This window comes from Eulemur rufifrons, chromosome 1 (genome assembly GCF_041146395.1).
Source record: "Eulemur rufifrons isolate Redbay chromosome 1, OSU_ERuf_1, whole genome shotgun sequence".
Lineage (NCBI taxonomy): Eukaryota > Metazoa > Chordata > Mammalia > Primates > Lemuridae > Eulemur > Eulemur rufifrons.
This window is the reverse complement of record NC_090983.1, coordinates 63,169,207-63,184,752: the sequence shown is the minus strand read 5'-3', so window position 1 is coordinate 63,184,752 and position 15,546 is coordinate 63,169,207. Positions and strand designations below refer to the sequence as shown.

The 15,546-nt window shown below is 40.5% G+C and overlaps 1 protein-coding gene across 4 annotated transcripts in view; it reads right to left on the bottom strand.

Moving 5' to 3' along the window:
* Window positions 1-1,470: 1,470 nt before the first annotated feature.
* The window catches only part of DPP4 (dipeptidyl peptidase 4), an 81,476-nt gene continuing 67,400 nt past the window's right edge, over window positions 1,471-15,546 (bottom strand). For all 4 annotated transcript variants that reach the window (XM_069472046.1, XM_069472062.1, XM_069472052.1 and 1 more), the window contains 4 exons: window positions 15,156-15,220; window positions 4,882-4,954; window positions 4,543-4,616; window positions 1,471-2,585 (listed from right to left, as the gene is read on the bottom strand). In XM_069472046.1, coding sequence (XP_069328147.1) covers window positions 2,484-2,585; window positions 4,543-4,616; window positions 4,882-4,954; window positions 15,156-15,220 — 314 coding nt within the window. In that variant the 3' untranslated portion in view covers window positions 1,471-2,483. The remainder of the gene's footprint in view (window positions 2,586-4,542; window positions 4,617-4,881; window positions 4,955-15,155; window positions 15,221-15,546) is intronic.

Genomic DNA, 15,546 nt, shown 5'->3' with positions numbered 1-15,546 from the left:
GTACTTTAACAGGATGTTTATGAAAGGATACTTATTAATATAACTATGCATTTACCTGCAGAGGCTGCAACTGTCAATGGCAAGATGAGTCTGCACGACTTAGTGGTATGAATGGTTTCTGCATGTTTCAGACTTACCCTCAGATTAAGTTTATCTCTGGAAACCTGTCAATTTCTTTATCTTCTTTTTCCAGTAAGCTAATTTAAAACTCTTATTGTAGAGTAAACCTTGTCCTATGAGGGTCAAATGAAAACTGCTTTGACTTTATTAATATGATTACCATTTTTAACCCCCAATGCCTGAAAATTATGTACTGGGACTACCGCTGGGCTCTGGAGAAAACATTTAGCATGTTTAGAAACTAAAAAAACAATGAGTTCATATAATTTTGATATTATACAAATATTATACAATATCTGCCTTAGATACTATTATTTTAATATCTGGTTATATAATATCTGATATTGTACAACATCTGGAAGGTAAAAGGAGAATTTCTATTTAATCTGCTTTTATGACTACTAATTCTATCCAGGATATGAGCATATATTATTACTGCTCCTTGATATAGAACTCTGCAAAGATTGGTTCAGCTACTCACAATGATTGAACTATATCAAGAAATACAGTTTTGACAAGATCCCTATGGGTTTGAAGGTCAGTTTGTGGTTCCGATGGATGAGTGGGACTTGAGATTTAATTAAGGTGAAGTTACTCAATGGCGTGCTCTGAAAATATAGTTGAAGATGGATTTCACAATCCTCTGTCCATGCCTATGCATGACTCACCAGTCTCATGTTGAATTGATAGATTTTTTTCCATTTCTTCCATTTTTAGATTTTTATGCTGTAGCTCACCCTGTCTGGGAAAACTTTGTCTAGCAAATGGTCTGGAGCTAAGTTTAAATTCATAAAGTCAATTTTCAAAAAACAAGGCTGTTTTGCAAATAATTGAAACAAAAATCATGTTTCTTCAGTGATCTAGACATTGCTTTGCTAGGCCAAATTCAGCATTTGAAATTCATAGTTTCACTTTTATGGTGATGTCAACCAAAAATAATTGGTCAAACACTTAAGTGATTGACTTGACTTTTTTTTTTAACTTCTACTGAGGAATCAGAACCACCAAAATGATATTGCTTATATTAATTATTCTTATATGAGCCTCATGATAGTTCCCTAGAATAAAATTATAAATTATGCATTATATAAATAACTAAAATTATTTTAAGTCAATTTCTCAAAAGCTATATGTGTTTTTGATAACAGAAATTATGTCTATATTAGACAAAAACTTCATGAACTGCTTAGTATAACACATTTTTGTGTATCTAATACTTTACAAAAGCTGAACTCTTTCCATGTTTACAAGGTAGTCTTGGATTACTAACAAAATAAACATGAAGCTTTCTGGATAAACGTGTCCATATGCCAGTGTGGTTTAGGTCTGATTCAAGACATAACTCATTATTTCTGAAAAAAATGAAGGCACATTTATTAAGTGACCAGGAGAAAACCCACAGTATGTAGAATGGGAATAATAATACATAACATTCTAGTTTATTTTCCATTTTTAAAAATGAGTCCAAGGAAGTTAAAACATTCTTTTAATTAAGATGCTTAAAGAAATGAAATATGAAAAATTGATGCAAGACTCCTTCAAGTTAGGATTTGCGATACAAATATTTTCATCTTTTAACAGGGCAAGCTGATGTGTTCACATCTCAGTCTCAAGCTGCCTCTCTCACTAGGAACATCAGTATTTTTTTTAAAGCACATTTACAATGCTTTCCCATCACCCTTGCTGTGTTTTTGTAGCACCTATAGCCATAACTGGCACCTGGGGGCCTGCATTGCTGGCAGTTTCCCTTACATTTCTTTGGAGTCTATTCAACTGCTGTGGTTTTACTTAGAAGTCAGTGCTTTGCATATTTGATTTCCTGAGACTGTTTGAATAGTCTTTCTCAGAAAACTGTGCCAGTCTGGCTGTGAGCAGCTCTTCTCCGAGGGGAGCTGACAGTAGCCTGGTCGGATTGGTGTGCTTGGACTTGGGTTCCCGGCCATGTCCTGCCATCTTCTCTCCCCGTTCCCTCTTATCTTGTCCCTACCCACATCTTTTAATCCCTTTAAAGAAGACAAAATCTGGACTCGTCCAGTTGGAAAAAATTAAAATGCTGCCAGGAAACCTATGTGAAACTCACATAAAAACAATTCATATTTGTTGTTTCAGCAGCTGATGTGGAAATGATTTTAAATGATAAACAAAACCAAACTGGATAATTCAAATTTCTGTAAGGTAATAATCTGTTGTGAAGACAGAGCCCCTACTTTTGATTATAGGTCTGGATTTGGGGAACAAAGGTAACCTTAAATTTCTTGATTTAAGTGCATTTTTTTTAAAGATCATCTTGACAGTGAGGTTTTGAGATAATGAGAACAAACATGGCTTTTAATAAGCTTTAAATGGCACGCCGTTTTGAGGTGCTAAGGTAAAGAGAAGCACTGTTTTATGAAGTGGCTCATATGGGTATATATATGTTGGTGTGCTGAGCTGCTAGCGATTCCATGGTCCTCATCAGTATACCACTAGAGAGAGAGAAAAAAGGGCAAAATTAGGAAGTCGGTCCTCTTTTTTAAAAAAAAAATAAGTAAATTCAAATGTGCTCTCCTGAGCATACGTGGTATAAAACACAGTGTTTTAATTCCTGAAACTGTTTAGACACTGAAACAGGATCAAACAGGCTGGGTGTCTCATTTTCCCCCAAAGCTTTTCCAGGGCATGTTGTTCTGTCCTACAGAAGTCTGATTCTCTTTTGCAGGTGCTGAGAGAACTCACTGTGATTTTGGCTTACTGCATAGTGCTTTAAGGATATGTAAATTCTAATTAAAACGCCCAAATCCATTTTCATATTGGACTCAAAGGACACTTAGAAACATGCCATGCATAGGAAGGAATGTTTATCCCATTAAGCCCATTTGTTTTAATTAAGTGTTAAGTGTCAAATTTCTTTACACTGTAGTAAGATAAACTGTATTAAAATAATTGAATTTTAGAAGGCATTTTTCCTAATATATATCACTAAGAAATTGGAGAAGTCTATTTTAATTACATACGTATGTTTAACGTAAGTGAAGTCAAAAGTCAAATGTAATACTGCCTGTGGTTGTTCAAAAAAGGTTACATGGAAAATGTATTATTTGACAAATTTAGATTTTTATGCTGGCTTTTTTTTTTTTTTTACTTGTATGTCTAACATTTATGTAGATGGAGTTTATGACCTGAGGCAAAAATTTACCAACTCATACTTTATTAAAATAATTGGAAAGTCATTTATTTCTGGGCAAACATATGTTATGGAGACTTAAGTTAACTTTTAAAAAATGCTTAGAAAATGCTTAAGTATTATGTGTCTTTTCTTTAAATAGTGGAAAAATTCAACTTCTTATAAAAATCTGACCCAAAAGATATACCAGTTTTTCTCAGAATCAAATAACTGTTCCACTCCTATACAGTGGGCACCATTTGAACTGAGCACAGAGCAAATCATGTGTGTTAGACTCACAGTGGTCCCCAACCTTTTTGGCACCAGGGACCGGTTTCGTGGAAGACAATTTTTCCACGGACGGAGGGAGGGGAGGGCGGGGAGCTCAGGCGGTGATGCTGTGATGGAGATCGGCTGTAAGCCTGTAAATACGGATGAAGCTTTGGCTGGCTGGCCTGCTGCTCACCTCCTGCCGTGTGGCCCCAGTTCCTAAGTTTCATGGAAGACAATTTTTCCATGGAGGGGGTTGCCAGAGAGTGGACAGGAGACCGGTGGAGCTCTGCAGCCCGGTCCCTAACAAGCCAGGGACGGGACTGGTACCGGTCCGTGGCCCAGGGGTTGAGGACTACAGTGTTAGAAGACACACATATACATACGGGTGTGTGCATATATTTTTTTTCTTCTTAATCTGAAAAATCTCTAATGCAGAAAATGAATTTGACTTAATACCCAGAAAGAGCCTCTGTACAGGCAACAACTGCTCTAGCCATTTCTGACTTTATAAAACAAGCCTAATTGTTTATTGCCTGTGGTTGTTCAACAAAGATAACACGGCAATTGTAAAACTAAAGTGTGCCGATCATTAATACCCCACTGTTGTCAGAATGGCCGGTAATACACACTAGACAGAAATGGCTTTTCATATTTGAGCCGAGCTATTATCATGCTGGTTTCACTTCAGAATTACTCTGCCACACACTTCCTTAAGTGATTACTTTTTTTGAATCAAAATAGGGAGACTGAGCAATCACATGAATAGGAGATAGTGTTTTGACACTCACGGGATATGCACATTGTGCTTCTCAACCCCGAACTCTCTAATATTATTGAATATTACTCTGTGTATGGCTCAAGGATAGCACTCCTCTAACTTCACATTGGAAAACTAAAACTCCTTTTTATTCTGTCCCTGTCTCCAGTACTCTATGAGAAGTAGGCCTGAAAGAGGAAACTACGCCCCACCAGCAACTTCCCTCCCGGTGCCCAAAGTTTTTCCATACCATTGCCTGGAAATCCACTCCAGCATCCACCAAGGCTTTGGAGATCTGAGCTGACTGCTGAAAGTGAACGTTATCTGCAGGGAGAGAAAGGAAACATAAAGTAGCTAATAGCTGTTCCAATTTTCTGATACCAAAGGGTGGGAAAGGCATAAGAAGAAAGGGACTGTTTGAAGTTCTAGAACTCAGCATCCTATTTAGCCCAAGACAAGTGAGTTGTGGAAAGCAACACTGTTTTATTGAAGTAAATGTAACAGTCTTGCCCCTCATGCTTTTGTTTTGTCAGTAGTGAAATTGCAAACCTGTCTGTGATACTAAAAAGTCTAATTAACTGAAACTCACCATCTGCTGTTCCATGAATAAGGAGGTACTCAACTTGTTTAAAATTTTCAGCTCTGCTCATGACTGTTGAATTCTGGAATTGGGAAAAAGAATGTCATTATTCAAAAAAGGATCTGCCATAAACTGATTTTTCACTTCAGTTTACAAAATAAAATGTTTTCAGCTGGGGCCCCCTTTGATACAAAATATAGCAAACCGATATTCAAGCAAATGCTGTCTCCATGCATGGCAGAATGCACAGCATGCCCTGTGCCTGGGAGACAGGACTGGAAAGGGAGGATGCCACATCTTCCCTGCACATGCAGGAAGAGGGCACCTGCCACCCAGCCTGCATGCAAAGCCCCTTGAGTCCCAGATCCCAGATTGGCTGTGTCCTATGCATTAGCACAGGGCAGAGTCTCATATTAGCAATGTATGTTCCATGGGCTTCTGCTGTAGTTCAGCCAAAAAGTGTATTACCATGGCAACCATGTGTCACATGGTGCCATACATGCTACATTTCAAAGAGCCTGTACATAGCATTTGCAACTAAACATACCCTGCAATATGTCATGTGAACTTTGGTCCACATTGCTAGGCTCTGAATGAAAAGCAAATATTACCTCTTTGGGAACAGATGTTAAAAACCTAGGCAAATGTAACATATGGGAGGGGAAAGGGGTAAAAAAGATCAAGAATGGCCTTAGAAAATCAGTGGGTTGTTGTCTGCCTCATTCTGTATGCTGGGGGAAATGCTGCTATTGGATCAAATCATTCCCAAATCAGCCAGGGAAATAGGGTAAAAAATTGGGAGGTCAGCTTTTTGAGACGGCTTTATGGCCCGAGCCAGGTAGGGCTCTTAGAACGAGGATCAGGGGTCTTCGATGACAAAGTCATTGAAAGTACAGAATTAGTCATCTGATGACAATTGGGAGATATTTACAAAGTTGGGATGAAGGTAGAAATGTCACAAAGACACTATAGTGGCTTTGGGGGGGAGTGAGCTAGAGTCTGCTTTGATTATCCTATTAAGGGTTGGGCTGGGCAAGGGGCAGTAGCCACTCCATGGCTGGTCCCACAGCCAAAGTCCACTCGATGAGAGCCAAGGTGTGTATGTTACAGTTACCTTTGTAGCTAACAACAGCTTAAGATTTTTGATGGGAACCCTGGCGGCCTGGCAGGAAAGGAATAAGGCTAAGGATAGAGTGTCAGTATTCTAGTCCCAGCTTCACTATCAGCGAGCTGTACAACTGGAGACATGCTGCTTTCTGAGCCTTGATTTCTGTAAAATGGGAATAAGAATTGAGTGGTCGCCTTTTATCCATGGTTTCACCTGCCGCAGTTGCAGCTTCCTACAGTACAGTACATGAAGATATTTTGAAAGAAAGAGAGAACACATTCACATATAACTTTTATTACAGTATATTGTTATAATTGTTCTATTTTATTATTATTGTTGGTCTCTTACTGTGTCTAATTTTAAATTAAATTTTATTATAGGTATGTATGTATAGGAAGAAACAGGAAACATAGTGTACATGGGGCTCGGTACTGTTTTCAGGCATCTACTGGAGTCTTGGGATGTATCCCCTGTGGATAAGGGGCGATGTCTGTGACTCCTTGTACTCCCTCACAGAAGTAGGAACCAGGAGACATGGCAAAGCATTTTTTTTTTTTTTTTTTTTTGGTTAAATTTATGATGCCGATAGGAGAATTCTGTGACACAGTGTTTCTGGAAAAAAACATTCTGTCTACAATTTTCAGGACAGAGTCACCCAAAATGTTTTAGTTGACTGAATGTCCCGAGGTCACCCTGTCCTTATAAACTTAGAACAAATGCCTTCCACTCTGGAGTAGGCTAGTTCCCACTTGTCTTGACCATATTCCATTTCTGACCCAAATTGAGGATTTATTCATGAACTTTCAGAATCAACACTGAGGACTCCTTAAAAGTTATACTTTTATTTTACTTTATTTTTGAGAAACTTTTTATCTGGTGAGATGTCTCAGATAAATACATCCATATATGAATCCAACCATCCATCTCAACATGACCATTCGTCTATCCGTTCATTTTTTATCTAGTCAATCAATATTTATTTGTTATATACCCCTCTAAACAATAAGATCCATAAGAAAAAAGAATTGTCTATATTGTTCATTAATCTTAGCATTTTATACAGTGCTAAGTATTTACAAATTAAATGAATAAATGAAAGAACTTATTAAGCACTTGTATTGTCCACCATATTTGGTCCTAGTTTTGCAGAGGCAAGTGTTATCAGCTGGGGTGGACAGAATAAAATAGTCTCATTCTGAAATTTACTGAGATACGTTTTGCCCACTTTCAAGCAATGCCCCATTCCATTAGTAATAACAGCTAACATCTATTGAGCATTTACTCTGTCACTGTGTTAAGCACAATGAAGGATTTACAAAAGCACTGTTGTATCTAATTCTCACAACATGCATGTAAAATAGGTCTATACCAACCCTGCTTTATGGATGGAGGCATAGAGATCCAGAAGATGAGTAACCTGCACCAGGTACGATACAGCAAGAGGGGGACAAAATCTGACAGCAAAGCCCCTTTTACTTCCTATGTTGCACTGCGTCTTTACTAAAATTCCAAGCTGCTTATCATGTGGTCTTCAGCAAAGGAACAGTGTGAAATAAAATGTTAATTAACTGTCCTGGAATTTGAAGTACACAATAATAGCAGGAATACTGGTACCCTCTGGAGACCCCATGCCTTCTCAGTCTGAAATAATCGGGAAAGAGATTGGTCTGCACAGCCCTGCGAGATCTGGGAGGCATATTTTCCGACTGTACAAGTGATGTATAGCCTAAAATGGCGATAGAACTCTGAGCAGTTTTCTGCCCTTCAGAGAGGAAAGGGTCAAAATGAGTCCCCTAAAAGACACTTTTGTGCATTCAAAGCTGGAGCCAGGAGAGGCTGAGGCTTGAATACTGACAGTGAACATTAACACCCTGGATCGCAGGGGCAGGTGCCCTGATTAGAGTCCTCTTTAGTGATCCTTTCTGCTAGCCATGCTCTCAGCCTGTGCTGACTTCCTCCCTCCTTGTTTCTCCCCAAATTAAATTTAGCTCTTTGCTCATGGAAGATAGTCAACTTTAACACCCAGACCTGACCCAAATATACAACTGTGTCACCTCACCTCACCTCCAAAAGCCTCATGGGCCTGCCTTGCTTGGCAGCTTGAATAGCAAAAGCTGCTCTTACAACCTCCCCGAGCCATGAAACTGAGAAATGTCATTGAAACATAGAGTAATAGTTAGGAGACATATAAATACGCAGGACAGTTAGCAAGGAATGTGATAACTACTGGAGTTTGGACCAAAACAGTTTCTGGCTGCCTTTTTTTTTTCTTAAATGGAGTGAATACAGGCTGAAAGAAGACAATTTTTATAAACAAGTAAAACCCTGAGCCTAAGATAAATGTTGTGATGTACACACTGTAGCTGTGATGAACTAGACATGGTGAGAAATGCAACATACTGAGAAAAAGACGAAAACTGTGATAAAAGTGTCATGATGCAAATTGTTTTACATTAACAATATTACACTACAAAGAAAGAAAGACAAATACTTTAATGCAGCAAGAGAAAAATAAAACAAAAGCTTCCCCTGCAACTGCAAGATAAGTGTGCCATTTCAAATGCACACTTCCCCTGCTCACTAGAAGTCTCCAGAGGGGCCTCTCTGGAAGAGGGAGACGGGCAGCCGGGAGACACACACCCACTTTAAGGCTCTCAGGCTGCGCAGAACATTCCCCCCACCCCCAGGAAAACGCAGCTGTGTCACCTTGCCTCCAGAACCACTGATCACTCCCTCCTAGACTTTGCATCCTGGCTTCCCAATTAAGACTCTTTACAGTTCGCTGTATGGCACACTTTAAGCTGTAAAGGTAACATACAAAGCCAGTGAAAGAAATGCAGGCATTAATTTAAGGTATGATTAATGATTAGAAAAAATTTAATTATGCTATTTCAACCCACCAAGATAGGATAATCCCCCTTTGCCTATCCATGGAAACAGAAATAAAAAAGGAAATGGATGACTAAGTTAGAAGCTGAATAGTCTATCACCAACTACTAAAAAGGAAACTCAGAGTGATAAATGGGCAAGGATGCAATGGTGGTGCAGTTGGCACTCTCCTGAGGCTAGAAACTTCCGGAGAGCCCCGCTGCCAGCAACAGTCTGGCAAAGAGAAGTGGGAAGGATTGGTCCAGTGGCAGTGCCGATTCCACAGCATCTCTGTGAGGAGCTTTTCCTTCAATCCCCAAGAAGAACCATCTGTAGCTGCTTGTTGGATCATGCTGGTTCCCCAGTTACCTTCCAACAAATAAATCTTTGTATTTTTGAAATAAAAGAGAGAGCTGATAACAGTAAGAGAGTACTATGAGAAACAGAAGGTATAACAATTTTTGAGTGACCCCATGTGCCATCTAGGAACCATAAGGACAATTTGCTTTCGGAAGATAATAATGATGGCAGCTGCCACGATTTGAAAGCTTGCTTCAAGGCAGGCACGGGTGTCTCATTTAATCATTTCAATAACACAGGGAGGTAGGTCTGATTATCCCATTATCCAGACGAGGAAATTGAGGTTCGGAGAGGTCAAGGCGCCTCCTCAAGCTCACACTGCTGGTAAGTGGTGGAAACGGAATTTGAATACATGTCTGTCTAACTCCATGTCCCTTACTATCACATTCTACTGTCACTTGCCATGAGTGCCAAACACCCATCACCATTTCCAGGCTCTTATAGAAAAAGCAAGTAGTCACCGGGTCTAATGGATGGCAACCCAGCACTTCAGTAGGATATTACCTTGGGTTTACCAGCTTGCTCTATGAATTCTCCTACTTGCAACCAAAGCTGCACAAATAATATTAACTGATGCCATTTTGGGAAGCATCATTAATGCCACAACAGAGGCCACACAAAATGTTTAAGAAAAAAATGAAGTCAACCCACTATATCGGATGTTTTACTTGTTTACATCTATCAAACAACTGTCCCCATGAGATGCCAAGGAAAGAGCTCCCATCAACCCCAGACAGGGGGCTCTACCTCAGGCCTCACCAAGCAACACTGGCTTCTTTAAAGATCACACAGCAGTCAACATTTTATCAGCACTCAACAAACAAGTTAAGGTTTGGCTTAAATCTGAAGGTCTCTCTCCCTTTGGCATATTCTGGGATAATAGAACAAATGTCAAATCAGTACAAGATGGCATATTTACAAAATTGCACCCTGTTTTGCATAACCTAACGATGCAGCAGTTCTTAAGGATTGAACATTTCAAATCTGCTAGCAGAAGACTGCCAAATCTATGACTGTTTCATACACTTGCCAAAAGCCTATCAAATTTTGAGCAAAATGCAAAATAAATCTCCTCTACAAGTTAAATCAGTCCCTTCTGTGTGTTCCAGGCTGCCCTCTTCTCTTGGCAACAAGGCCCAGGACTTGGGCCCCACTTCTTTTGCCCTTGATCTTGTACTTCTCTCTGTGTGTATTCATAAATCCATTCCCTCCCCAGGCTTATGTCCTGCCTTATTGGCCACCATTTGGCCTGCTCTTCCCACAGCCCTTCTTCTGCGCTATCCCCCGGTTCATTGGACCCGCTTCACAAATCCCCAGAAAACCACTCTCCTTGCTATTCATTTGTCTACCGTGCTGATCTGCCTCCTCCCCTCGGCGTCACCTATGGAGAGCATCTGTGCTCTTCCCCCATCTTCCCAATTCTTTCCCTCATGATGCAGGTAAGTGCCCTCTCCTTTTCCTAACCCTCCGTGTCTGTATGTTACATAACATTTTTGTGCCTCAGTTTCTGTATCAGTAAAATGGAGATAGGATACTTGTCTCAGAGGATGTGGGGGAGAATTAAACCTGATAACCCATGTAAAGAGCTTAGAATAATGTCTGGCCATAGAGGTACCTAATAAACGGAGGAAAAAACGAATGAAATAATGAAATGGTTCCCTATGGTTGGGGGGCGGGGGAGGAGGTTGGAACTGTAACTTCTTGGACATTCCTCTTCCCTTCTTGACATGCTCCCAAGTCATGGAATTTCTGGAGATTCGCAATCACAATTTGGAAGCCACGAGTCTTTTTTATACATATTGGCTACTTTGTCATATTCAAGTTCATCTTTTATTACCTGTTCTCATTTATTTCTCTCCCCAAATCTTGTTTTTTTGCACCGACAAGGAGTAAACCTTTGAACAATGAAAACACCGGGTACCTTGAGTGAGTGAATGAAAGTCTAGCACGCTAATATTTTTTACAGATTTGACTAAAAGACCTATGATTGAGCATATGAGAGGCCATTCATCCATGTTAGTCAGGCACCCACCCCTCACGGTGGCTACAGTTGTTTGCTTATTGCTACTGGTTGTAAGGGTTGTCTCCTTGGATGTCTCATTTCTTTGCTCAAATCTGTCACCATCTCTTTCTGCTGGGAACTGATACTCCTTGCAGAAAAGATGTTTCTACCGAGCTACATGACTCATTAGCTCAGATTTCTCACCCGCTCCACTTTGGCTGCCCATTTAGAGCTTCTGGGACGAGCTCCTTGGGATTTTAGGGAAGTGAACATCTTTCCTCTTAGAGTCCCTGATATCCTTTAAAAGTGCTCCTGCCTTGCTGCCGGGCAATAGGTGGGTGTTTATCTCCAAACAGCGTCCTATGGAGTCACTGCTTGTGTCACTGCGTTGGGTCTAAGCCTTGGTGCCAGGGGCCCACATCTGTATGGCAGCTTTGAAAGAACAGGAAAGGGTACTCCCTCTGGTTGGCTCAGCTCTGTGGGTGCAGGCCGGAGGAGCCGCAGTGCAGACTCTCTTTCAGCAGGGCACACGCTGAACGACTGCACCCGGTGCCCCTGCCTGTTCCATTCATGTGTACAAATGGCTCCTCTAATTCCCTGTCCTCAATGGTAAGCAGAGCCTTTCCTGCACAAGATGTGCTTCTCTTGATGATGTGGGTTTCTCGACATTCTTTCAAATCCAGGTCATCAACGATCTAATAACGAATTATTTTCTCATTTGAGTTTTATTAAACATTGTATTCTCTTCTAAAGGCTATAATTCTGGCTACTGTTGTATCAATAATTCTTTAGCTGAAAAACATGGACAAAATATCAAGGCCTCATTTATTACGCACTTTGGGCATTCCTGATCTTCAGTGTACTGAAAAGAGTCACTGATCCAGACTAAATATAAATCGTTTTTAAAATATTTCTTTCTGACCCACTGAAATGCACAGGGTGGTGAAAGCCTCTAAGGAATTGTCTTCTTTGTCTTTTCAAAAAGGATGGGAGGGAGAGCTGGAGGGAGGGAGGAAGGGAGAGAGAGAGAAAGAGAGAGAGAAGAAAAACAACCTGGGAAAGAGAAGTAAAAGATGGGGTCCAGAGGGGCAGCTGGGGCCTTGGAGGAAAAATAGAATCTTTGAATGTATTCTTGCCAGAGACAAAAGCACAGGCTCATTTAAAAAACAAAGGAGGGCAGCTTTATTCTAAAGCCTGCTGTGCACCAAAAATAGGCACTTAGATTCAGTTCTCCACATAGATTCAGTTCTCCACGTTTCAGAGGAAGCAACTTTACCAAGGTGGAGACAATTCCGTAAATGCCTTTGCCTCACTTTTATCCTGCCCACCTTAACTATCACCCTCCCAAATAATTCCTCGGAGTAACACATTGGGAACCTTTAGCTCCCCGGTACTGGCAGTTTTAATGTGTCCATTGCCAGCAATGAATTTCGTGCCAAGAAAACCCGACTCCTGGCGTGGAAGGATTAAACAGTCCTCGGGTGCCATCTGTGCAGTGAAGTGCAAGAGTGACTTTGTGCACCCAGTGTGCGTGTGTTGCCATTGGCAGTAGGAAGTGACTTCTATTTACATGACTACCTCATGCAGCGAACACCTAAGGGGAGAGATGAAAATGGCCACCGCAGTGGGGGGCAGAGCTGGAGAAGAGGGGGTCTGTGTGGGAAAGCGGAGGCGACAGGAAAGACCTGGGAAAGATGCAGGTTGAAATGGCAGATTAAAGTGAATTATCCTATATGATTATAGAGAGAGGGCAAGTTGAAGAGGAAATATCCTGTTGGCTGATGTTCTTTGAGGAGGCAGATGTCAGGGTTTGGACTTGACCCTGTGCTTCTAAGAAGGTTCAAAAGACTTTTTTGAATGGGATTTTCTAGAGGAACTTTTGACTCATCATCCACCATGTGCCAGAGTCAGGGATTAGGGTATCTGAGAAAACCCTTTGGCAATCAAATTTAAGTCTTCTAGTTGGGTCATTATCAAGAACATTCAAGCTGTAAAATGAGAGCAGTGATGAAGAAGTACAACTTGTATAGCAATGTTTCCCTTCAAAAAGTTTTTTAAATTAAATTAAGAAAGGATTTAAGGTCTATACCTCATACAGGGAAATCCAAAGAATGCGATGTTGAGGAAAGCCTTGAATAGCTAACAGTACTGCAGAGGGGAAAATCCAGTACGAGATAACTACTAGTTCAAGACAGAATCAAACGCGGATTAAGAGCTGCACAAGGAAAATATGGGACTCAGGGGATGCTACCGCAGTGGGAGGGCTGTGCGGGTTTCCTAACGGGTTGGAGACGGAGGGGAAATGACACTCCAGGCACAAGGAGCAGAGGGCAAAGCCACAAAATGGAAAGCTGCAGAAACATTCCGAGAACAGTGAGCATTCTGGACAAATTGTGCCATTGTAAGAAGGTGCCGGACACCTGGCTAAAGAGTGAGGATGGGACTCAGTTGAGTATACAGGAAAGGACCGGGAAAGGGTTGTGGATAGGGGTTCATCTTCTAGCTTTGTGCGCGATAGACTAGAGTGTGGGAAGACAAGCTACGGGGAGACAAATTGGGTTATTGTTATTAAAAGGAGATAGGTTATGTGACAGCAGCAACACGGTTATGAGGAGGGCAAGGATGTCTAAGGCAGCTTATGGGTTGTGGAGGAGAAAGAGTGGGAGAACTGAGTCCAACGTCTCAGACGGAACCTTCAGCAGACATGGAGATAACCTGATCGAGGGACTGTTTTCTAGAGGAAGATGACTTGTGCATCTCACTTTGCATATTGTTATTCTTCTATCTGGACTGAAAAACATACGAAAACACACATGCAGGCACTAACACAAACACCTTACCTCGCGCACACACACACACTCCTTGCTAAGTAACCAGAAAGTAACAGGTAAAACTAGAATCTTTGAGTTTTACTGTTTGGATCAGATGGCTTCAGAATCCATAGTAATAATGATGACATCTTACAAAAAATGCACAAATCTTGCTCAGAGCAATGTATTAATATGAAGTCATGACACAGATGTGGGGAAATTATGTTCTTAAATTATTCTTGCTGTTTTTCTTTCTTGTTAATTCACTGTCCTGGGAAGAATTTTGAACATCCTTTGGAAAAGGCAAACATCAGAGATGATTTACCTTGTCAGCTGTAAGTTTCAGGGATTTTGTTTGTTTGTTTAACTAACATGACAAATAGAATCAGGAAAGTTTTGGAAGGATCAAAGTGCTAGAAGAGTCCCTAGTATTTATGCCAGCACTTTGGCTGCATGAGTGTGGCACCAAAGAAAATGCCCTGGCTTTGCCATGGCATCCACACCAGCACATGGGGGGTGTCGCTGATAGTGCCACCCACACCCTGTTTTTAATGCTATAGTGCATCTGCGGAGCAACCTGCCCACCAGCTCTCCTATCAGACAACCAGCCTGTTGGATGGATGCTATTCAGCAATTCGGGTTCAGGGCTTTTCAGGGTACTGCCCAACTGTTCCTATCTCGTACCTGCTTTACTCAAATCTTGCATGAGAAAACTCTGCAAATTTGGCTATGAGTAAGAAAATTAGAGGCTTGTATATAAATCTTACTTATGATAATATCATAAGAAATTTTAATATATAGCTAAAGGTTGACAGAGTCTTCTGGGCTCTAAAGGAATATGTTGAATGTGACGTTTTCTAAACTGAAATTTTTATAATTAAAGTAATTATCTGATGTTGCTTTGTATTTCCAAATGAATGCATATTGTGACCTATATAGCATACGATAAAGACTGTAATTATGCAGAATATAGTAGGGGAAGCTATTGGAGTATCTCTAAACCACCTGTGTTATTTCTTTTTAACAAGAATTTTGTTGGAAATAAAAAATATATTTTCTAGAATAGATACACTTAAAAAGGTTCTTAAACCACTTATAAATAGGTTATAAAATGGGTATATTCCTTATCTCTTACCTTGTAATGGCTAAGGTTGTCTTCTGGAGTTGGGAGACCCATATAACGTTCTGTGTACACTGAATCTGTGATGAAAAAAAGAAAAAAGCTTAATTCATACAATAAATTTTCTTCCTTTTATTGGGCGATTTTTCATGTTTTCATGTTTTAACTTATGTATAGAAATACAGTGTTACCCTCAGAAGTATCTCCTCCAGGTCATTTTTATTTGGCTTGCTAATGTAGCCAGAGATGCTAATTCCCAGAACCCCACTCAGACTCATACCTGTCCATACTCAGCCCTAAGCCATTCCCACTCAGCCCTCATGATGGAGACAGGGGGAGATCAAATTAGATGATCTAAAATCCAATCAATAATCCACCTGCAGAAAAGTCAAATATGAAGGGCTAG